Source organism: Leucoraja erinacea, chromosome 14, assembly GCF_028641065.1.
Source record: "Leucoraja erinacea ecotype New England chromosome 14, Leri_hhj_1, whole genome shotgun sequence".
Taxonomy (NCBI): Eukaryota; Metazoa; Chordata; class Chondrichthyes; order Rajiformes; family Rajidae; genus Leucoraja; species Leucoraja erinaceus.
This window is the reverse complement of record NC_073390.1, coordinates 10,128,640-10,154,089: the sequence shown is the minus strand read 5'-3', so window position 1 is coordinate 10,154,089 and position 25,450 is coordinate 10,128,640. Positions and strand designations below refer to the sequence as shown.

Genomic DNA, 25,450 nt, shown 5'->3' with positions numbered 1-25,450 from the left:
TAATTCAGCCTGAATAATTAACAGGGAGACACAGGGATTTGTTGATGTTGGAATCATAAAATGCTGGTGGAACTCAGTGGGCCAGGCTGCCTCCGTGGAGGAAATAGACAGGTGACGTTATTGGTTTGGAACCTTCTTTCGAATGTAAAAGGCTCCCGACCTGAAACGTGCCCGTCCATTCCCGCCACAGATGCTGCCTGGCCCGCTGAGTTCCTCCCGCACTGTGTGCTTTGCTGAATAATTAAAAACTAGCTATTGCATCACTTAGCATTTCCAGGATACATATAGCAATTGATATATGTAAATTTCTAGGAGATATATAGATAATATAGTAAATTGTTTTCCAAAATAAAGGTTAGGGTTAAGGCTTGAAACACAAAGAGACTCAGCCATTTTAGATCAAATTCAAAACTTACCCCATCAATTATCTTCCAGTTTTCCTTCTTTGTGAGTAAAACAGTTTTCCTAGAAACCCATTGACTCCAGTATATTTTGTAATGGTGAATGTAAAGATCTTTCTCTTGGGGTGGATCCCAGTGAATTCTTAGACTGAAAGCACCATTGTGCCTTGCAGTGAAGTTGTCTTTCCTCAAATTACTCGGTGCATCTGGTGGTGAGGGATCTGTAAGGAATGTTAAATAACAGCAAATTACAAACTGGTACAAAGTTAATGAAATGGAATGAAAGGATTGGGGAGGAGGGTTGGGGCTACTCATGTGTAAAATATCACATGGCATTTGATAAAGACTCCTAGTTCACAGTGTTTGATATTCTCCCACTGCTAAAGATTACCATCCATGTTGCTGACTGCTGTCAGAAACTCGGGATCCCAGTGATTTATGTTATTGTGAAAGCTTCCGTGAGCGCAGACCATCTGAATGAAATGTAACCCTAGGCTTTTGGCTTTTACTTACTCCAGTCTCTCTGGGTTATGGGTGTTAATCAGGCTACATTTGGGTTCTTTAATCACAGCAGCAGGTAACTCAACATGCAGTCTCCATGTGTCCTCTCAGGGACTTCTGTACAAATTAGGTCCCCGATACAATTGCTGGTAGGAACAAAAATCAATGTGGGGCTAGACTGACTAGCCAAAATCCCACACAAAAATAACAATACAATTAGTAGTCACACAATAATAACTATAGCAATAATATTTGAAATATATTATGATAAACAAAAATAAATCCAATAAATTTACATTATAGAAATAATTGTCATCACTATCCATTGTCTGCATACAATTTTAATTAAAATTAAATATTAATCACTTGAACAGCTCCTAACACTTCTAGTCTCCTGATATTAGAAAAGGGACAACATTATAACTGTGATGGCGACCCTAGAGGACCACAGCTGGAAAACAAAGGCTCAACCATGAAAAGAAAAACACTGGAAGTGAATAGTGAATAAATAAGCCTGGTGAACCTCTGGAATCCCTTTGGGAAGTATTTTAATTTTGTGAGCATGATCCATTGATCATTGTAATCAAGTCTTATTCCTCATGTTTTAGTATCTTACAGATACACCATGATGCCATAAGACATTGATTCTGTTCATCGCAGGAATAATTTTGGGAGGACATGTTATATATGATTCAAGAATCAATTCTGTGTCCTAGGATTTGGCATGTGCTATATTATTTCCCCCCCAAATGTACTGTGTATGGAAATTATTTTTTTCCCACCCAAGAGTGGAATGCAATTATGACGATTTCCAAGCTGAATCATACTACTCTAGAAATTTAACAGGACAGTTTTGTTTGTGAACCGCCATTTTGTGATGCCATGTTTTTCTAGGTCAGGTGTGTACCCCATGAATGATGTTGTACAGGGTTGCCAGGGAAGCTGGTACTGAGGCTTTCTTGTTGTTTGTGGCCTCTCAGAATAACCAGGTTGTACCAGCACTGGCTTCTGTGCAGCAGCAGAGCGGGGTCTCTGAAAAGATCCCAATATGACTTGTGCAAGTCAGAGATGTTGAGATATTGTCAGAGGTAAGAGAGAATAAAGAGGGACCTGCCGTGGGAGGAAGGGGGGGGGGGGGGGGGGGGGAGGCTGAGTACAAATAGGGACCCAGTGTGGGGAGGGGGGAGCACTGAGAACTAAAAGGGACAATTAGGATTATGTTGAACACTTTGTAACTTTGTCTGCGCCCTATACATAGCGACTCTTTGCATACTTTGTGTATGGTATGCAAAACAAAGAATTTCACTGTGACATGTCACATGCGACAATAAAGTATCATTTATTCATAAATCCCTTTAAGTTAATATTTTATCTGCAGTCTTCATTCCCCCCCACCTTCCCCTAGCTCACCGACTTCAACAGGCAACTCGCACAAATCAAGCTCCCAACCGGTGGCACTTGGTTCATGACAATCAATTCCAGATCCATGACTACTCTAGATCTTCAGGCCATAATTCCCAACTCCATTCCCAGCCATGCCACAAACTATGTCCCATCTCAACACCTCAAACACTGACCAACAAATGCCTTTCGTGATCCAGTGACTCCTCTCAACCCCAGACCCTTTAAGACAACCTGATTTTGACCATAAAGCTTCATTCCCCTTTATCAGAAGTAAGCTGTATACAGTGTTTGCCAATGTCTAGGGTCTCAGATTTTAGTGAATTTTCAAGAGGTACACCCACAACCAAACTGAGCTGAGATTCTTTACTGCACCTTTCAGCGCTGATAAATAAATAATTGAATTGCTTCTATGTGGCACAATGGTAGATGAAATTCAATATCCCCAAATTAAATGTGCATTGGAGTTGTGTCCTTACATTTTTCTTTACCTGATTTATCAGATTGTGTTGAAGAGTAAAGGCTGACAGCTCCTTTATCACTCAGACCAGGGCATTAGAAAAGTACAGAGCCTCATTGTCACAATTCCAGGTTCAAGGCTTGGCCTTTTGCTCATACTTACTGCTTTTTTTTTGTTTGCCAGTGCTGGGGTTTGTGAGAATGCCGTCTCAGAAAGCAACAAACAGACCGAGATCTTAACTTTATTTGAAAAATGATCAATGAAATCTTTATATGGTTAATGAAGAAATATCAATCAGTAGTTCTATTAAAATCCTATTGCACCTGTTTAGGTTATGATCCTTGCTCAAGTCAGGATGAACTCTATAACCTTTAACCTAGGGGCAAATGTTTCATGTGATGAAAAAGAGTAAGTCACTGCTGGAACAAAGGATTATTTTATATTAAGAAAAGTGATAAATCTTTGATAACATCAAGGCTTGGTTGAGTTTTCAGACCAGAATGTCCAGTTGTCAGCTGTTTTTTTCTACACCCCATTATCAGCAAGGATGTCTTTCATCAGGAGGACTTTTGGGGTTATATGTGGGAAGCTGCTGAGTGGAACTTCTGACCTACCATTTTCTTATTTATATCAAAGGGGAAGTGTAAAACAGCTGGGATCAAGTTCACTGCAGGCTCTGGCTTTGCAACTCTTTCAGCATCTCTCCACACCTGGACTTCCTGCTTTGTTTGCCCCCAATTTATAGAGCAGCTGGTGGGAAAAACTCAACTCTATAGAAATCAGCACTATGAAACTTTAATACCAAAATCGATATATTTTATATTGCCTTTTACAACCTCCAAACTCTTTGCTGTCAACAAACCATTTCCTGAAACAATAGAATGAAAACCAACTGGTACAAAGCAGGCTCCAACAAAAAGTAATATGATAATGATCAGGAATATGCTTTGGCAATGTTGATTTTCCAAAAATGTGGACAAAAGTCCCAGTGGCTGAGAGGATGGGGTAAACAGCCAAAATTAAATATGGAACTAGGAAAGGGAAAGGATTTGAATCTCGGCTGTGGTCTTAAGAAGCACACAAATGCCTCGACTTCCTAAGATGACTGAAGAAATTCGGCATGTCTTCAAATTTGTGCTGATGCACCACAGAAAGCGTACTGTCGGGTTGTCTCATAATTTGGTTTGGGGCCAGCTCTGCCCAATGCAAGAAATTGAAGAAAGTTGAAGATATAGTCCAGTACATCACACAGACCAGACTTCTACCATTGACTCTGTCGACACCCCATGCTCTCTTGGAAAAGCAATCAACATAATCAAAGATTAGTCCCACGCCGATCATTCCTTCTTCTCCCTATTCCTGCCTGGCAGAAAGTACAGAAGCTGGTAAAGCACACACCTCCAGACTCAGGAACAGCTTCCTGCCTTCGGTTATCAGACTTCTGAATGATCCTTCCATAAGCCAAGGTACTGTCCAATCACCTCTGCCCCGTTGCGGTCATTGGATTTTGTCTATGGATCTGATGCTGAGAACTATATTCTGCACTCTACCTCTTCCCTTTGCTCTGATTATTGTACTTGAATTTGACATAATTGTATTTACGTACAGTATATGTGTTCTGCTTGGATAACATGTAAAACAAAGCTTTTCACTGTACATTGGTACACTTGGCAATAATAAACCTAAACCTAAGAGAAATCCAGGTACTTTGTGTGACATGGTTCAGGTCGAGTAAATGATTTGGGAAGGGAATAAAGCAATATTAAATATGTTGAAATCAATTATTTTGGTCTCCCTGATGTTCATGTTATTGAAAGCTGCCATCGTTCAAAATCATCCTTCCAGGAATTTTGAGGAAATCCTTTAAATCATAATGCTTTCAAGCATAGAAAGAGGCATTTTTTTTCCTATTGTGATTGTGCTAGGTAGTTGTTAAATAAAGGGTTAAAAAAAAGGTTTATTTAACCCTCCTTATAACCCTGAAAATGTTCAATTATACATTTTGATTTCATTTTGCATATTACTAACATGCTTTTAAGGCAGTACATCCCATCTCCATTACTCACTGACCGTGTTAAAGAAAATAAAGTTGGAATGGTTTTAATCTCAAGTCAGGCCAAGTTGAATCTATAGTTATATGCACAAATATGATGAAGTACAAGTACAATGAAAAGATACGTAAATGTAATGTATACCTAAATTTATGCCAATATAACTAGAAAAATGTTTTGACTCCTACTTGTTTACCAGTCATACAGAAAACAGAACCTGTCTGTATTAGTAACTGTGACAATTATTTTCTGTATTCCAACATTCATTTAAATTGATCGCCCGTAATCTGTATGCAGTCTTGGTTTCAAGGAGTCTGCAGATTGGAATGTGAGTGCACTGGGGATGGAGTCATTGATATCTGATGGCTCTCCTTTCCAAGCAAGAATGGTAATTATCAGTATTTAGCAGCAATCACTCACCTCGCGAGGAGTGGAAGTGTTTACTGGGGGTGGTGAAACCTCGGGTTCCGTGAATGTTGACGGCAGCCACTCTGAACTGGTACCATATGTTTGGTCTCATATTTTTCAGGCCAACATGCTCCTCTGTTGTCTGGGATTTTGGAAAAGGGGAAATGAAGAACAATTACTCACTGTGGACTTCAGTGCAACATATTGTTAGGACCCATAGGGACTACATTGATGAATGGTGATTTTGTTTTGTTACATCTCAGGCATTCCAAAATTAAATGTCAATTTCTCTTTACAATAATTCATTACAATATGATTAAATGTTTTAATGGTATTACTCATTACAAAAAATTAACATATTTAGTGGTAGTATCAATATGTACTGGGACTGCTGCCAACTTTAAAATAAATTACTTTTTTAGAGATGTGCAGATTACAAGGGCAATTATTGCTAATAAATGATACAATATTCCACGGTTCAACATAGAAACTTAGAAACATAGAAAATAGGTGCAGGAGGAGGCCATTCGGCCCTTCGAGCCAGCACCGCCATTCATTGTGATCATGGCTGATCGTCCACAATCAATAAACCGTGCCTGCTTTCTTCCCATATCCCTTGACTCCACTAGCCCCTAGAGCTCTATCTAACTCTCTCTTAAATCCATCCAGTGACTTGGCCTCCACTGCCCTCTGTGGCAGGGAATTCCACAAATTCACAATTCTCTGGGTGAAAAAGTTTTTTCTCACCTCAGTCTTAAATGGCTTCCGCTTTATTCTAAGACTGTGGCCCCTAGTTCTGGACTCGCCCAACATTGGGAACATTTTTCCTGCATCTAGCTTGTCCAGTCATTTTATAATTTTATATGTTTCTATATGATCCCCATCATCCTTCTAACCTCCAGTGAATACAAGCATAGATTTTTCAATCTTTCCTTATATGACAGTCCCGCCATCCCAGGGATCAATCTTGTGAACCTACGCTGCACTGCCTCAATCACAAGGATGCCCTTCCTCAAATTAGGAGACCAAACCATAATACTCCAGATGTGGTCTCACCAGAGCCCTAAACAACTGCAGGAGAACCTCTTTACTCCTCTACTGAAATCATCTTGCTATGAAGGCCAACAGTCCATTAGCTTTCTTCACTGCCTGCTGCACCTCTCCCTTGCCTAACCTAGATAATAATCTGCCCCCTTGTTTTTGCTGCCAAAGTGGATAACCTCACATTTATCTATATTATACTGCATCTGCCACGCATCTGCCCACTCACTGAACCTGTCCAGGTCACCCTGCAACCTCTTAACATCCTCTTCACAGTTCACACTGCCACCTAGCTTTGTGTCATCTGCAAACTTGCTAGTGTTGCTCCTAATTCCCTCTTCCAAATCATTAATATATATGGTAAACAGTTGCAGCCCCAACACCGAGCCTTGCGGACTCCACTCGCCACTGCCTGCCATTCTGAAAAGGACCCGTTCACTCCTACTCTTTGCTTCCTGTCTGCCAACCAATTTTCTATCAATGTCCCAATACCAATACCCCCAATACCATGTGCTCTAATTTTAGTCACCAGTCTCCTGTGCGGGACCTTATCAAAGGCTTTCTGAAAGTCAAGATACACTACATCCACTGGCACCCCTTCATCCATTTTACTTGTCACATCCTCAAAAAATTCCAGAAGATTAGTCAAGCATGATTTCCCTTTCATAAATCCATGTTGACTTGGACTAATCCTTTTACTGCTATCCAAATGCTCCATTATTACCTCTTTAATAATTGACTCCAGCATCTTTTCCCACCACCGGTCAGGCTAACTGGTCTGTAATTCCCCATTTTCTTTCCCGCTCCTTTCTTGAAAAGTGGGATAACGTTAGCTATCCTCCAATCCACAGGAACTGATCCTGAACCGATCGAACATTGGAAAATAATCACCAATGCATCCATTATTTCTAGAGCCACCTCCCTGAGGACCCTGGGATGCAGACCATCAGGCCCAGGGGATTTATCATCCTTCAGTCCCATTAGCCTACCCAATACTATTTCTCGCCTAATGAAAATTTCTTTCAGTTCCTCTACCCCCTTAGATCCTCTGTCCTCCAGTACATCTGGGAGATTGTTTGTGTCTTCCTTAGTGAAGACAGATCCGAAGTACCTATTCAACTCTTCTGCCATTTCCTTGTTGCCCATAATAATTTCACCCGTGTCTGCCTTCAAGGGACCCACATTTGACTTTGCTACTCTTTTTCCCTTAACATATCTAAATAAGCTTTTACTGTCCTTCTTTATATTCCTGGCCAGCTTCCCTTCGTACTTCATCTTTTCAGCCCGTATTGCCCGTTTTGTTTCCTTCTGTTGTCCTATGAAAGTTTCCCAATCCTCTGGCTTATGACTACTCGTTGCTGTGTTATACATCTTTTCTTTTAGTTTTATTCTATCCCTATCATCTCTTGTCAGCCACGGTTGCCTCCTACTCCCCTTAGAATGTTTCTTCTTTTTCCTGATGTGTCTTCCGGATTATGCCCAGAAATTCCTGCCATTGCTGTTCCACCGTCATTCCTGCTAGGATCCCTTTCCAGCCTACCTTGGCCAGCTCCTCTCTCATGCCTTCATAGTCCCCATTGTTCAACTGCATCACTGACATTTCCGATTTAACCTTCTCCTTCTCAAATTGCAGATTAAAACTAATCATATTATGATCACTATCTCCAAGCGGTTCCTTTACCTCGAGTTCTGTTATCATATCTGGTTCATTGGACAACACTAAATCCAGAATTGCCTTTTCTCTGGTCGGCTCCATTACAAGCTGCTCTAAGAATCCATCTCGGAGGCACTCTACCTTTCCTGTACCAACCTGATTTTCCCAGTCTTGCTGCATATTGAAATCCCCCATCACCACAGTGGCATTACCTTTGTTACATGCCAGTTTTAACTCCTGCTGCAACTTACACCCTACATCCTACATCCGGGCTACTATTTGTGGGTCTGTAGATAACACCAATTAGTGTATACTCGCCTTTACAATTCCTCAACTCAATCCACAGTGACACTACCTCGTCAGTTCCTATGTCTTCCCTCGCAAGGTACTGAATTCTATCCCTCACCAGCAGAGCTACCTCCCCTAGTCTGCCCACCTGCCTGTCCTTTCTATAGGATGTATAACCCTGAATATTAAGTTCCCAGGCCCGATCCTCCTGCAGCCATATCTCAGTAACAATGTTGTACCTACCAACCTCTATCTGAGCCTCAAGCTCATCCACCTTACTTCTTATTCACAAACAATACAATTTCACAATCACTATCTATGGAAACAGGGCATTGCTCTCACTGGATATCATAACAAATGATGATCTGTCCCTGTTAATATTCGTTAAAATGCTTGACACAAACCCATGTGTTCAGTGTAAGGTGTTCAATACAGTGGTTACATTTCCTACCACTGACGAATGGGGAGGTCTATTTTAAAGATTGGAAACATGTGGAAAAAAGACAGAGATTTTAAAATATTGTTTTATAAATGTTTACAAGTCAACATGGAAATGATACATTCTTGTATTGGACAGCTTGTCACAGCTTGTATTGGAGCCTACCAGGGAGAAGGCAATTCTGGATTTAGTTATGTAATGAACCAGATTTGATAAAGGACCTCAAGGTTAATGAGCCATTAGGAGGCAGTGACCATAACCCTACAATTGGAGAGGGAGAAGAGTAGATCGGAGGTGTCAGTGTTGCAGTTGAATAAAGGGGACTACAGGGCCATGAGGGAGGAGCTGGCCAAAGTTGACTGGAAAGATACACTAGCAGGGATGACAGTGGAACAAAAATGGCAGGTGTTTCTAGGAATAATACAGAAGGTGCAGGATTAGTTCATTCCTAGGAGGAAGAAAGATTCCAAGGGGAGAAAGGGACGACCATGGCTGACAAGGGACCGCAGGGACAGTATAAAAATTAAAGCGAAGAAGTACAACGTAGCAAAGATGAGCGGGAAGCAAGAGGATTGGGTAATGTTTAAAGAACAACAGAAGATTTCCAAAAAGACAATACGGGGAGAAAAGTTGAGGTACGAAGGTAAGCTAGCCAGGAATATAAAGCAGGATAGTAAAAGCTTCTTTAGGTATGTGAAGAGGAAACAATTAGTTAAGACCAAAGTTGGACCCTTGAAGACCGAAAAAGGTGAATTTATTATGGGGAACAAGGAAATGGCAGATGAGTTGAACAGGTACTTTGGATCTGTCTCCACTAAGGAGGACACAAACAATCTTCCTGATATAGCAGTGGCCAGAGGATCTGGGGTGACAGAGACATTGAAGGAAATCCACATTAGGCAGGAAATGGTGTTGGATAGACTGATGGGACTGAAGGCTGATAAATCCCCAGGGCCTGATGGTCTGCATCCCAAGGTACTTAAGGAAGTGGCTCTAGAAATCGTGGATGCATTGGTGATAATTTTCCAATGTTCTATAGATTCAGGATCAGTTCCTGTGGATTGGAGGGTAGCTAATATTATGCCACTTTATAAGAAAGGCGGGAGAGAGAAAACAGGGAATTATAGACCAGTTAGCCTGACATCGGTGGTGGGGAAGATGCTGGAGTCAATTATAAAAGATGAGATAGCCGAACATTTGGATAGCAGTAACAGGATCGGTCCCAGTCAGCATGGATTTACGAAGGGGAAATCATGCTTGACTAATATTCTGGAATTTCTTGAAGATGTAACTAGGAAAATGGACAAGGGAGAGCCAGTGGATGTAGTGTACCTGGACTTTCAGAAAGCATTTGATAAGGTCCCACATAGGAGATTAGTGGGCAAAATTAGGGCACGTGGTATTGGGGGTAGAGTGCTGACATGGATAGAGAAGTGGTTGGCAGACAGGAAACAAAGAGTAGGGATTAACGGGTCCCTTTCAGAATGGCAGGCAGTGACTAGTGGGGTACCGCAAGGCTCGGTGCTGGGACCGCAGCTATTTACAATATACATCAACGATTTGGATGAAGGGATTCAAAGTAACATTAGTAAATTTGCAGGTGACACAAAGCTGGGTGGCAGTGTGAACTGTCAGGAGGATGCTATGAGAATGCAGGGTGACTTGGACAGGTTGGGGGAGTGGGCAGATGCATGGCAGATGAAGTTTAATGCGGATAAATGTGAGGTTATCCACTTTGGTAGCAAAAACAGGAAGGCAGGTTACTATCTAAATGGTGTCAAGTTGGGAAAAGGGGAAGTACAACGGGATCTGGGGGGTCCTTGTACATCAGTCTATGAAAGTAAGCATGCAGGTACAGCAGGCAGTGAGGAAAGCAAATGGCACGTTGGCCTTTATAACAAGGGGAATCGAATAGAGAAGCAAAGAGGTCCTTCTGCAGTTGTACAGAGCCCTAGTGAGACCACACCTGGAGAATTGTGTGCAGTTTTGGTCCCCTAATTTGAGGAAGGACATTCTTGCTATTGAGGGAGTGCAGCGTAGGTTTACAAGGTTAATTCCCTGTCATATGCTGAGAGAATGGAGCGGCAGGGCTTGTACACTCTGGAGTTTAGAAGGATGAGAGGATATCTCATTGAAACATATAAGATTGTTAAGGGCTTGGACACGCTAGAGGCAGGAACCATGTTCCCGATGTTGGGGGAGTCCAGAACCAGGGGCCACAGTTTAAGAATAAGGAGTAAGCCATTTAGAAAAGAGACGAGGAAACACTTTTTCTCACAGAGAGGGGTGAGTCTGTGGAATTCTCTGCCTCAGAGGGTGGTGGAGGCAGGTTCTCTGGATGCTTTCGAGAGAGCTAGATAGGGCTCTTAAAAATAGCGGAGTCAGGAAATCTGGGGAGAAGGCCTGATACGGGGTACTGATTGGGGATGATCAGCCATGATCACATTGAATGGCGGTGCTGGCTCGAAGGGCCGAATGGTCTACTCCTGCACCTAATGTATATTGTCTACATTGTGGAAATTTCTGAAAATGTATCATCAACCTGCAGTGCCCACCCAACTGCTTGGGGATGTCATCAGCATGTGCTGTATTTTGTACATCCTACCATTTCAAGGCGAGCAGTGCTGTATGTAATGCAGAGTTGGTGGGACAGGAAGCAAGGCTGAACTACTACAGGTGCCAAAGGAACAAGAGAATAATGAAAGCTACCAGAGAAAGGGTCAGCAATATCACAACAGTCTCATGTTGCAGCAGGGAATAAGGACATTGTCCGGTGGTCCCTTCAGGCACTTAGTCAAAGGAGATACTCTTTAATAAGTGCGTGAAGGGAGGTCCTGTGCTGAAGATTGACGGCCATCCATGAGGGCAACTGGCCAGAGGTAGGTCAAGATTGTCCAGGTGCGGGAATATGCACTCATTCAGGAAATCAGAAATAAGTGTAATGTGCTCACAAGGTATACGAGAGTGAGCTGCACACCATTAAACATGGTTCCAAAGAGCCATTTCATTAACTGGATTGTGGATTGATTCATTAATGTGTTAGGATCAGTGTAAGCGGCCCACCAAAATTGGATGTACTAAGCTATCATACAGGTATGTTACCTGCACTCTCTCTCTCTCATCTGATTACTTTGTTGGTGTTTAGTGTTTGTAGAGGGAGAAGGCTGCTTTGTGTGGACGAGGGGTTATTTCAACATACTTATGAAAACACCCTCATAGGTGTCCAGGTCAATCTGCCACATAGGACCTTTCAGGCACTTATCTCATGAAAAAGATAGCCAGGTCTTATTCACCAAATTAAGGGTCTCTGTCCCTCTCTCCTGCAACTTCTCCCTCCTCCACGGAAACAATAACATGCATTGCTAGTGCCTGGCTGCCACATATAGGGAATGTGTCTTCAGGACTAATACCTTTCTCGGAATGGAATGGTGTAACATTTTGGAAGCTGCATTTAATTATATTGTGAAAAATAAATATTCTGTTTTAGAGCATTTTTGAGTGTAAACCTGCCTATTCAAACATCTTTTTAGCCAATCTTACAGATTTTGCAGCAAAACTAAATGGGTGATAGCACTACATCCAGTTTCTGCTTTAAACAGCAAATATTTTCCCAGTGATTATTATCCCATAAGTACCAGTGCATGAACTTGGACAGAGTTTCCATTCTCTCTTGTAGGATAATGGCTCCTTCATGTGTAACATTCAAGTTCCAAATTTTATTTAAAAAAGAAAGGATACTTCATTTAATTAATCAAGTTGGGAAAAGGTCTGCAAATTTGGGATCTGGGGGTCCTTGTACAACATTCTATGTGTTGCTTGCAGGTACAGCAGGCATTAGGAAAGCAAATGCACGATGATTTATAACAACGGGATGAATACTGAAGCAACCCCCTCGTGGAATTGTACAGACTAATACAGACTTTAAAAATAGAAGCTGTGCATTCTCCCCTAATTTGAGGAAGGACAGATTGCTATGGACCTAGGGCAGCTGGGTTTACAAGGTTAATTCCTTTTTTAATGCTGAGTAAGGAGCTGCATGGCTGGCACAGCAGTAGAGTTTTGCCATACAGCGTCAGAGACCTTGGTTCGATCCTGACTACAGGTGCTGTCGGTATGGAGATTGTACGTTCTCCCCGTGACCAAGTAGGTTTTCTCCGAGATCTCCAGTTTCCTCCCACACGCCAAAGAGATACAGGTTTGTACATGAATTGGCTTGGTAAATTTGTAAATTGTCCCTAGTGTGTGTAGGATAGTATTAGTGTGCGGAAATCGCTGGTCGGCGTCGACTCGGTGGGCCGAAGGGCTCGTTTCCGCGCTGATGAAACATAGTCATTTCAATAAAATGACTTTAGGCTATATGATGTGTGCAGCATGCCTCATGTATTAAGCTTACATAAGCAACCGTCTCCCACTTGCTGGCATCATCTTCACTCGGATACATTCCTGAATTCCATCTTCTCTGCAGTATATAAAATACTGGTTCCATGGAAACATTGAACCGAGACATCCATGCAACTGAGAGTTTTCCACTTTTGTCTTCTGCAAAACTCAATTCTTTCTTGGGCCTTAATGGGACCCCTGAAAAGCAAAAATAAGTTTTATAAATGTAGATTCCCAGGAATTGATGCCCGGTTGGTAGACTCCAGAACAATTACATTTTGGGTGTGCAATAGGATGCACAGCTCCCTTTTTTTGCAGTTCATATTTCTGACCAGCAAGTAAATTTCTGGGCAAATTGCATGAATGAAAAACAATATTTGAGATATGACAATTGAATTATTGAGAACAAGATGTAAGTGAACAATAGTTTAAGGTACATTTAGATGTTAGGGGAATCGAGGGATATGGGGGTATTACAGTGAAATTATTGAGGTAAGAGACCAGCCCTGACTTTATTGAATGATGGAGCAAACACAAGGGGTCAATGGCACATTCCTGCTTATATTTCTGATGTTCTTTGATAAAGTAGCAAATGTACTCAAGTATGAATATGAGAGACTTGTTTTCAATGCAAAAGACAGTGCGGTTAAAATGCTGAATAAGTATCAGCTATATTAACGGTTACCTATTCTTAAATTACTTTGCTAAGGAAGTACAGTTAGTTACACACTTAGGATGTTTGCATTGAAATACTGCTGAGCCTTGCATAAGAAAAATAACAGCAGATGGTTAATGAAATACCATGTACGATGCAGAAAATAGGTTGATCATACACACACACACACACGTGCGGTATAAATTGTGTTTAAACTGTCAAAGGCTCCCCAAATGAAGATATTATCCAGTCACGGCCATTATATGGGTTCTATAATAATGAGAGAACCATAAAGCACTGTGTGGAATACTAGCTGGACAACATCTTTATATGTGTTTTTAATTAATGAAAGAGACACATGTGATTTGCTGTTTTAGACTTTTAGGAGGTGTGAGGATATTTTAAAGCAGCCTCATGGAAGTTCTTCCAGAGAAGCAGCAGAGGCAATGTTGCTCGCCATGTGGTTTCCCTCAAAAGAACTGCTGTTTTTATGGGACAATGTCAGCGACAAGTGTGTCGGGTATGCATTTGAATGCATCAAAGCCCTACGGCAGAATTCTTCGATCCAAGGGACTGCCCAAGAAGAAAAAGAAGGTAGAATTCTTTCTTGAAAACTTGACAGTGCATATCTCCTTGGTCCATCACAGGAAAACATGGGCTGTAATATAGAACTGTAAAGGAATCTGCTGAGTTTTCCCAACGTTAAGTTGATAGAAATGAAATTGTGAGGTGTCCCTTGCAATGTGGCCAGCACTGTATGTGCTGTGCTTAGTACTCCTCAGCACAGCCCCAGGAAACTCTCCCTATTGCTACGAGGAACTCAATATCAAATAAATCAGGGTCATGTCAGTCATGAATGCTGCCTGGAGGATAATATTATTCTAGGAATTCTGAAATGCTGCCAGAGGAAGCTATAGAAATGGATACAGTTACGAATTTAAAAAGAGATTTGGCCAGATATATGGATAGGAAGGGCTCGATCCTGATATTTTGGTGCTATGGGTGCTGTCTGTACAGAGTTTGTATGTTCTCCCTGGGCCACGTGGGTTTTCAACAGGTGGTTTCCTCCCACACGCCAAAGACGTGCAGGTTTGTAGGTTAATTAGCTTTGGTAACATTTGTAATATTGTCCCAAGTGTGTAGGATAATGTTAGTGATCACTGGCCGTCGTGGACTTGGTGGGCGGAAGGGATAGTTTCCGTACTGTATCTCTAAAGTAAACTAATCTCATCCATAGTCCCATTTTACTGATCCAAAACAGATATTCAAAAATAGGAAAAAAAGAAAAAAAGTGGACTTCTATTTAAGAGGTAGCGGATGCAAGTGTACAGTCTGGTTGATTAAAAGACTCATGAAACATTACATTGCAGTCCACATGTATCATATATTCTGAATCAGTGGATTCTACCAAGCACCATCTAACCCAACAAAACATAGTCCACATGCTACATGTGCTCTTAAATATCGCGCCCACCCTGCTTAAAGAGTTTTTCTCTGCCTAAATGTAGATTTTTAGAAGGACCAAATTTCTCCAATTCAATTTTAATTTTTAGTCTAAATTTGGGTAATGATTTCATTCCAACTCATCTTTGTAAAAACAAAACTTTACATTACAGGAGGGAAATATATATACAGCATATGTCTGCATTATTTTCAGTGGAAGGTATAGCCACCAAAATAAATAAAAGTTCACAAAGGACTAAGGACATAAAGGACTAAGCAGCAGCTGATAGTTTAGTTATGTTTAGTTTAGAGATACAGTGCGGTAACAAGCCCTTCGGCCCACCAAGTCCGTGCTGACCAGTGATCCCTGCACACGAACACTATCCAACTCACACTAGGGGGACAATTTACAATTTTACTGAAGCCAATTAGCCTAGAAACCTGTACGTCTTTGGAGTGTGGGAGGTAACTGGAGCTCCGGAGAAAACCCACGTAAGGCATGGGGGAGAACGTACAGACAGCACCTGCAGTCATGATCAAACCCGGGTCTCTGGTGTCGCAAGGCAGCAACTTTACCGCTGCACCATGCCACCCAGTTTCACAGTGCCAGTGCCTAGTGCTCCTGTCTCACAGCACCAGAAACACAGGTTCGATCCTGACCTTGGGTGCTGTCTGTGCAGAGTTTGAATATTCTCCCCGTGACCGTTTGGGTTTCCTCCAGGTGCTTCGATTTACTCCCACATACCAAAGGCGTGTGGGTTTGTAGGTTAATTGGCCTCTATAAATTGCCCCTAGTGTGCAGACAATGAATGAGAAAGTGGGATAACAGAACTAGTGTGAATGGGTGATCGATGGGCAGCATGGACTCGGCAGGCTGAAGGGCCTGTTTCCATGCTACATCTCTAAAACTAAAATACAACGACTTTATCACATGTAACTGTAATATTCTTACCTTTGAACATATTTGCTGGTGTTTGGCAAGTTTGACCACAACCATTAGGACAACACTTCCTGATACTGGGGCACTCAGTATCTACGTTGCAGCTTTGGATACAAGCTGCAGCAAAGCCGGAGGCTCTCTGGGGCGCAGGACAATTCCCTTGCTTCACCGTTTGAATGGATCTCAAAAACTCACAGCTGGTCAAACATTCATGGTGCTTCTATAACACAGAAACAAGATGCAATCCGCTGAATTAAAAAGGCACCTTAAAAGATTATTCTAGGTTGATTACTTGTTTAATGCAGCAAAAATAAAATACACAATTTAGTTGCTCCGTGTGTAGATGGCATTAAATCAGGGAGGTACGAAGGTAAAAGACAGCGAGATTCAGTTGCTTGTGGTACATAATAAGTTCATGTCATAGGAGCAGAATTAGGCCATTTGGGCCACTGCGTCTACTCCACCATTCAATCATGGCTGATCTATACTTCGTTCTCAACCCCATTCTCCCGTCTTCTCCCCGTAACCTTTGACATCTTTACTCACCAAGAACCCGTCAATCTCCACTTTAAAAATACCAAATGATTTGGCCTCCACAGCCATCTGTGGTAAAATGAATTCCATCGATTCACCACCCTCTGGCTGTAAATTCCTCCTCGTTTGCTTTTTAAAAGTACTTCCCAAAGGGGTGCGCAGCCAAAAGGCTTCCCGATGGGCCCCACGGCTGTGAACTGGGAACGCAGCCGGAGGCGTTTATCAAGGCTCCCGGATCGCTGCGTAGAAGCCGGGGTCGGGGCCCAGCCAGGGCCTAGTGGGTCGGAGTCTGTGTCGGCAGAGCGGGCAACGGAGCCCGCGGCTGGGGCCCGGATCGGCACCACGGAGGCATGAAGTGGGGCATCAACAGCGGCAGCAGCGGTGAAGCCTCACAATGACCGTGCCTCGGCGGTAGTGACGCCTTGCAATGGCGATGCCTCGTGGGTCGACACGCAGTCGACGGGTGATGAGAGCGTGGGGGACTGTCGTGAGGGTAAGAACAGTGGAGGACCCAGTGTGGGGGGGGACCACGTGAGGGGGGAGGGGGAGAGAACCATGGACAATACAGGGGGGGACAAAGGACAATGGGGACCCGGCGTGGGGGAACTGTTGGGCCAGGGGGGGGGGCGGGGCACACAAAAAGGGGAGCTGGCGTGCTCTGTAACTTTGTCAGTGCCATAGGTGGCTGCTCTTTGTGTGCATTGTGTGTATAAGCAAAGAACCTCATTGTGCCTAGACACACGTGGCAATAAAGTATTCCTATTCTTATCCTTTTATTCTGAGGCTGTGCCTTCTGGTCCTAGACCAGTACATGCTTGAATGCAATTTCCGCAGGTTCATCAATGCACGTGTAGACCAGTATTGCAGACGTAAACCTTACCTATAAAGATGAGATCTGTTTCAGTGATACTCAAACAGGAGTTGTCTGCAATTGGCTCAAGATTGGCACTGGGCACCAGGTACAGATCTACACCAGGTACACATCAAGTTTGCTGATGACACAGTGGTGGTGGTTCTGACCTCCAATAACGATGAGAAGGCCTACCTGGAGGAGGTGGCTGACCTGGCACTCTGGTGTCAGAACAACAGCCTCCTCCTGAATGTCACTAAAACTAAGGAGCTGATTGTGGACTTTAGAAGGGCACAACAACCGAGGACGTACACGGGGATAAATGGGACTATTGTGGATAGGGTGAGCAGCTTTAAATACCTGGGAGTCCACATCACAGAGGATCTGACATGGACAACACACACTGCCGCACTGGTGAGAAAGGCAAGGCAGCGCCTTTACCACCTCAGGCAGCTGAGGAAATTCAGAGTCTCTCTGAGGATCCTTCAATCCTTCTACTCTGATGCAGTAGAAAGTATCCTGACCAGAAACAGCTTGATCTGGTTTGGCCACAGCTCTGCCCAGGACAGGAAGGCCCCTGCAGGCCCTATACACCAGGAGGTGCAGATCCAGAGCCAGCAAGATCATGAAGGACCCCTACCACCCCAGCAACGGACTGTTCCAGCTGCTACGGTCAGGCAAGCGCCTCCGCTGTCACGCTGTGAAAACAGAGAGGATGAGACGGAGTTTCTACCCACAGGCCATCAGGACTGTAAACTCTGATCTCACCGGGCCATAATTACTGTTGTGTCTTTTTTTAAAAAATGTAAATACTGGTTCTGTCCTGTTCTGTTGTTTTGCACAATCCCGCAGGGATTGCCACTTTCATTTCACTGTATATCTTGGATGTCTATGTGACAAATAAAGTTGACGACTTGCCTTTAAGTTAAAAATGTATGCCTCACTGTAGGTTGCCATTGGGAATCAACTTTATCCCACTGTCTTCCAAATGCAACTTTGTCACCACCCCACACTCTCACAGCAAGTCCACTTATCCTCAAAATCCTACCTTCCGTCTGACTGACACTTCACAACTCTGCTGATATCAGTTCCCTTCTCAACATCTAAGAAAATGAGGAAAGCTTTTTGCACTTGCTAAATGTACATGGAATTCTCTATCATGGGTGAAACATTTGCTGACCTACCACACATTTTGTGCATCTTCATGTCGATGGATTTATCAACAATAGACAATAGGTGCAGGAGTAGGCCATTCGACCCTTCGAGCCAGCACTGTGCTCATGGCTGATCATTCACAATCAGTACCCCGTTCCTGCTTTCTCTCCATATCCCTTTGCTATCTTTCAGAGCTCTATCTAACTCTCTCTTGAAACTATCCAGAGAATCAGCCTCCACTGCCTTCTGAGACAGAGAATTCCACAGATTCACAACTCCCTGGGTGAAAATGTTTTTCCTCATCTCCATTCTCAATGGCCTACACCTTATTCTTAAACTGTGGCCCCTAGTTCTGGACTCTCCCAACATCGGAAAAATGTTTCCTGCCTCAAGCAAGTCCAATCCATTAATAATCTGAGATGTTTCAATAAGATCTCCTCTCATCCTTCTAAATTCCAGTGTATACAAGCCCAATTGCTCCATTCTTTCAACATATGACAGTCCCGTTAGAAATTAATCTCGTGAACCTATGCTGCACTCCATCAATAGCAAGAATGTCCTTCCTCAAATTTGGAGACCAAAACTGCACACACTACTCCAAATGTGGTCTCACCATGGCCAGTTCAACTGCATTAGGACCTCTTTACTCCTCTACTCAACTCCTCTTGTTTTGAAGGCCAACATGCCATTAGCTTTCTACACTGCCTGCTGTACCTGCGTGCTTACTTTCAGTGACTGATGAACAAAGACACCCGATATCGTTGTACTTCCCCTTTTCCGAACCTGATACCGTTCAGATAATAATCTGCCTACCTATCGTTGCCACCAAAGTGGATAACCTCACATTTATTCTACTTTTAACTTTTATTTAATCAATAACTATACTATTGTTGAAATATCATCAGACTATCAGGATGTTCCTCACAAATGCTCAATGGCAAGGTTATTTGCTGAAAATAGTATTGTATTTATATGATTTCCCAACGGCAGAACTAGCTGGAAATATATCAAAAACGTTACATCCTATTTAAAATTAATGCTTAACAAGAATAACAAAAAACTAAATGAGATTATAGATTTTTTGCAAACATTCTCAAGTATGTTAAAGCACATTGCCACTGTGTAAGAATGACTGAACTGTACCTCTGATTTGTCCTTTCATACCTTTCATTCATTTGTTCTTTGTACCTTTTCATACCTCGAGTTTCCCTCTCCCGTGACTCTCAGTCTGAAGGATCTCGCCCTGAAACATCACCTACTCCACTTCTCCAGAGATGCTGCCTGGAGTTGAGTTAGTTACTCCAGCATTTTGTGCTTATCCTTGGTATTAACCGGTGCAAAATGACTTATGAAACAACTGCTTGAAGGCAATTGAAAGTTTCAGTTGTTCTGAATACAAATTCCAGAAAGCAGGTGCATAGTAACTGAATGATTAGCCATAGCTGTTGGAATAAAGGCACTGAGCAGTAATTAATTTGTGGAGAGTGGGCTAGGGAAAATGGATCTGCTATATTTTGGATAGAACTTGTTTTTTTTTCATGGTTGGAAGAAGAAACAGAGATACATATATCAGTCTCATTTGTCTTCCAAGTGCTCTATATCTTCCCATTTCAATTATTGGGTACCAGTTAAGGCACAATAACCAGAAACACATTTTGACAGTTTAAAAGTCAATTGCTGCGATCAAATGTGTTGCTTTTTACTATGATTTAGTGCATATCATTACCACACAATAATTGTTATGGCTCACAAGTAAAGCTAGGTGGGATAAATGCTAAATTGCCATTTCTTGCTCCTGATGTGATAATATTAACTGGAGTTTTTTTCAGTGCAGTGAACATTCAGGCACACTTAGAATCAGAAAATGTTTGTAAGTTGACAATATGGGTTCTCAATAGAAACACTTGAATTCTAATCAACCAACCTGCTCAGAACGGCTTTGCGAACTTTCAAAAGCATGAATCATCATCAGACACTGGGATCATGGCAGAAGTACATTTCGAGGATTGGGAACTGATAAAATGTTGCTTGTGTGAATTGTTGAAAGAAGACTTTGCTGATCCACTGCTAAACAAAGCCCAGTTTTGGTCAGGCAAGTTTAAATTGATGAGGTGAAACTTCAAAGAGAACGAAGTGTAGCTCAAACAAAGTTACAGCCAATTTAAGAGAGATGATGGAGGAAAGCTAAATCGAAAGGTGAGCACCTGTGATAATACCTTAAATGGGACAACCTGAGTTCAAAGGGAATAAAAGTGAAGTAATAACACAAAGTAGCACCTGAGCAAAGTTAAGCCATAAAAGGAAGCAAACAGGAAGAATGTAAGAAATAAAAGGATAAAATCCAAAATCAAAGGGGATATCAACAGTGTTAAAGACAGCCATATAATCCTTTAAATTCTGAAAGTCCTTCTCAGGTTATTGAGGATAAGAAATCTGCCATTCATATCTGGCGTGGCTGAGTTGTGACATCGGATTTAGAATAGTATGGAAGACTATTTTATGTCCCTTAAAGTAGCTTCATATAGAGAATCATTTAGCAGGAAAACAGGCATCCTCTTCCATGACAACTAGCCCCATTTGACTGTGTTTGTAAACCTTTACTATCCATGTATCTGTCCAAGAGTATTTTAAATGCTGTTATTATAGTACCTGCTTCAACTACCTCGTCTGCAGCTCATTCCATATACCCACCACCATCTGAGTTAAAAACTTGCCCCTCAGGTTGTTATTAAATCTTTCCCCTCTCACCTTAAAATTAGCTCCTCTGTTTTTTTTAAATCCCCTACTTTGAGTAAAAAACTGTGTACATTCACCCTATCTATTCCCCCCATGATTTTATACACTACTAGACTAAGTGGGACCCGCTTTTCACTTCAACCCAAACCCCCCAAACAACCATTTGCAGGCAGTGCCTTTTCACTTCAACCCAAACCCCCCAAACAACAGTTTGCAGGCATTGCCTTTTTACTTCAACCCAAACCCCCCAAACAACCATTTGTAGGCAGTGCCTTTTTACTTCAAACCAACCATATTTTCATTTTCAAACCACATTAAGGGCACTCACAGTTGAGTAGACACGTGTTCAGTGTTATTCAGAGCTCAGAGAGACGTGACCCTCTGGCTTCTTCCATCTTGCAGAGACTGAGTGAGGCACACCACTTCCTGGTTTTATAGTCCCTCCCCCTCCCTCCAGCAGGGGCAGCAGAGAGAATGGCAATTTAAAAAAAAACATTAATATCTCTCTGATTTTCCATCGATGGGAAAAATCCTCTGGTTCAGGAAGGCGGAGGGGGGCTCTGAGCGAGGTGGCCAAAAATCACGGCCGTAGGTGGCGGCGTTCTCTCAGAAATCACAGCACAGTAAGCCAAAAGCGGTCAAGATCATCATCCTTCTACACTCCAAGGAATAAAGTTCTAGCCTGCCCAACTTCTTCAGATAGCTCAATCTTCCGGGTCCTGGCAACATCCTCATAAATCTTGTCTGTACTCTTTTCAGCCTAATGACATCCTTCCTCTAGCAGGGTGACTGAAACTGAACACAATACTCCAAATGCAGCCCCAGCAACTCCTTGTGTGACTGCAACATAACGTTCCAATTTCTATACTCAATGCCCTGACTGATGAAGGCCAATGTATGAAAAGCCTTCTTTACCAGCCTATCTACCTTTCAAGGGACCACGTACCTGCACCCTTAGACCCCTTTGCTCGACAACCCCACCCCCCTCCGGGCATTTCCATTCACTGTGAAGGTCCTGCCATGCTTTGCTTTCCAAAATGTAACACCTCACACTAAACTCCATTATTCATTCCTCAGCTCACTTGGCTACCTGATCAAAATCCTGCTGTCATTTTTTAAAACCACCATCGCTGTCTATGATATCACCTACAATTTTGTGTAAACTGCAAACTTACTAATCATGCCTTGTACATACTCATTCAAATCATTCCTGAGAAGCCTACCATATGGAACCTTATCAAAGGTCTTGATGATTTTAATTCAGTTGTGCTCAGGGTGCTGGGAAAGAGGTGGGGGAGGGGGAGGGGGAGGGGTACAGGGCTGGAAGGGGAGAGAGAGGTGGCTTCTAAGGGCAAAGATTTAAAAAAATGAAGAGATTTAGAAGATAACTCCACCTTAGTTAGTAATCTAAAGGATCCATTTTCAAGGTTATTGGTTGAGGTTGGATAGATAGATGGAGAAAAGAAAAACATGTTGAGTTTTTGCAATTACAACTATTTGTTTATGAAGCAAGACTCCATTGGGCGGGACAAATGCTCGGATACCATGTTGGAACTTGCTTTATAAAAAGTTACAGATGAAAGTAGAGGTTGACTCCTGTTCAATGTGTCCAAACAGGCTTATGATTCATTAAACAAATCAACAGAATGTCAAACTAATCAGAATCAGAATCAGAATCAATTTATTTGTCATTTGGACCCCTGGAGGTCCAAACGAAATGCCGTTTCTGCAGCCATACATAACACACAAATAGACCCCAGACACAACATAATTACATTTAACATAAACATCCATCACATAACTGTGATGGAGGCCAAATAAACTTCTCTCTCCACTGCACTCTCCCCCCCCCGATGTCAGAGTCAAAGTCATAGCCCCCGGCTGGCGATGGCGATTGTCCCGCGGCCATTAAAGCCACGCCGGGGGGTGCGAGGTCGCACACCGGGTCTTGATGTTGGTGCCCCCGGTGTGCGCTCGCAGAGTCCGCGGCCATTCCAGCCGCGCAGGGCAGTAATGTAGGCCCCGCTCCAGGAGCTCTTCAACCCCGCAACTCGGGCGGGAGAAGTCGCCGCCGCAGAAGCCCCAAAAAGCGGTCTCCCTCCAGGGAGCCGTGGGCTCGGCGCCGTCGTCCACAGACCTGTCGTTGGAGCCTCCGACTCTCCGGCAGCAGCAGCAGCAGCAGCAGCAGCAGCACCAGCAGCAGCAGTGCTCCTCCACTGCTCCGGACCCGGCCAGCTCCGCGACGGTGAGGTGAGTCGACACCTGAGTCCCCGGTCTCTTCCTGTTGGAGGCCGCTCCTCGTTACGGCCTCAACGACACCTGAGACCCGACGAGAAAAGGTCGGGTCTCCAGTGCAGGGAGAGGTTCAAAAAGTTTCCCCCCCCTCCCACCCACCCCCACCCCCCCCACCCCGACACACACACCCCAACATAAAATAACAAAAACTACACAGAAACACAGACAAAAAATAATAAAAACGCGGACAGGCTGCAGAGGCCGCTGCTGGCCAGAGCCGCGCCGCCTACCGGCGCTAAATAGTCAAAATAGTGGAATGGAAGTCGAAGGAAGTGCTTTGAACAAATTGCACAATTCTGTGGGATAGTTACTAAATACTACATCCCACTTTGGACACTGAACAATTTGGAAAATCTATAGCCTGGTCAAAGAGTTTGAAACTAGAGAGATTTGAGCTTTTCAATTAGAAAAGGAGAATCCGAGATAAGGATAGAAGTGCAAGTTGTGAAGCCAAAGGAAGGAATAGAGATGAAAGGGGTAGAGGGAGGCAGAAAAGGGGAGAAATGAATCCAGGTGGGGTACAGGGATGGGAGGGGGTGATTAAAAAAAATTAAATTAATTAAAAGGGGGGGGGGGGGGGGGGGGGGGGGGGGATCACCCCGTTTATATGGAGGTTGCACGGGGTCAGGGTCGAGGTCACGACCCGTGATCTGTACTGTTGCCACAATGCCTTCTGGAGTACAAGCGGTGAACGTCAGGTAAGCACTTACTATGGCTGCCAGCATAGCGGGCCCGTCTTCTGGCCCAGCATCCGGACTCCACGCTGACTGGTTCCACACTCGCAGACCCCAGGCCGTCTGCCCCCCCATGTGGGGGGTTGGGGGGGGTGAATCACCCAGTGTGTGGGTCGGGGGTGAATCACACCGTGTGTGGGTCGGGGTCCGGTGTCAGCTGATGGGACGTTGCTGGGTTTATGGCCGGCCCTGTGTGTCTGCTGCCCGGAGCCGTGGCCCCGCTCCTCCCGGCCCCATGTGTGGGCGCTGCCGACCCCGGGGGGAGAGTGGGGGCTGTCCCTAGAGATCCGCTCCTTCGGCTGCTTACACCTTGGTGCTCGGGTTTAGAGCGCTCAGTCTCCCTCCAACCCCGAGCAATCGTGGGCCGGGACATGCCCTCAATCCCCCAACAGGCTGCTCTTTCGCAAGTCTGTGAGCAGCAGTGATTTTGTCCGTTTTCTCTCACGGTTACCCCTATTTCCACAATTTTTAACAGTGCAAAAATTGACCATTTTGGAAGTTTTTAACAGGTAAGAACGTACGTGTTTCATGTGTTACTGGTGTATGCCGGAAGCTGCCTTGTACTCCAGAAGGATTGAGCTCCAGAAGGATCCGTGCGTTACGCTCTTCGACCTTACGTGCAACCTCCCTATAGGTTAGTTACCCAAAATTGGAGAATTCAATGTTCTAACCATTAATGTTCAATTGAAAGTGTTCAAATGAAATACTTTTAATTTTATTTGCACTATATTAATGAATTACAAAATGTCTATGTGAATCAAGCAAATAAATATTTGGTTTGGGATGTGAAAGAAACTAACAGACAGAGTTTTTTATTTGAAAAGAGAATTGGAAAAAAGATAACAAAGGTACATTCAACATATGGCATCACTTTGTTTTTAACTTAATGTCCTTGGAAATTGAATGCTGCAATTGGGTAACTGGGCAGTTGATGGGGACAAATGATATTCCTTTTACCTCACTCTCTCCTTGTCACAATGAGTGGCATCATATGCCCTAGCGATCTGGTGCATTGATATTCTGTTTTATACTTTTATTACCTTGTGAACACTGGCATCACCATGCACTCCACTTCATCCAAAAC

At 43.3% G+C, this 25,450-nt stretch overlaps 1 protein-coding gene across 1 annotated transcript in view; it reads right to left on the bottom strand.

The window, feature by feature from the left end:
• The window catches only part of anos1b (anosmin 1b), a 115,194-nt gene that overhangs the window by 27,581 nt on the left and 62,163 nt on the right, over positions 1-25,450 (bottom strand). Inside the window, 4 exon segments of the mRNA XM_055645568.1 lie at positions 417-622; positions 5,235-5,364; positions 13,038-13,222; positions 16,075-16,282. Coding sequence (XP_055501543.1) covers positions 417-622; positions 5,235-5,364; positions 13,038-13,222; positions 16,075-16,282 — 729 coding nt within the window.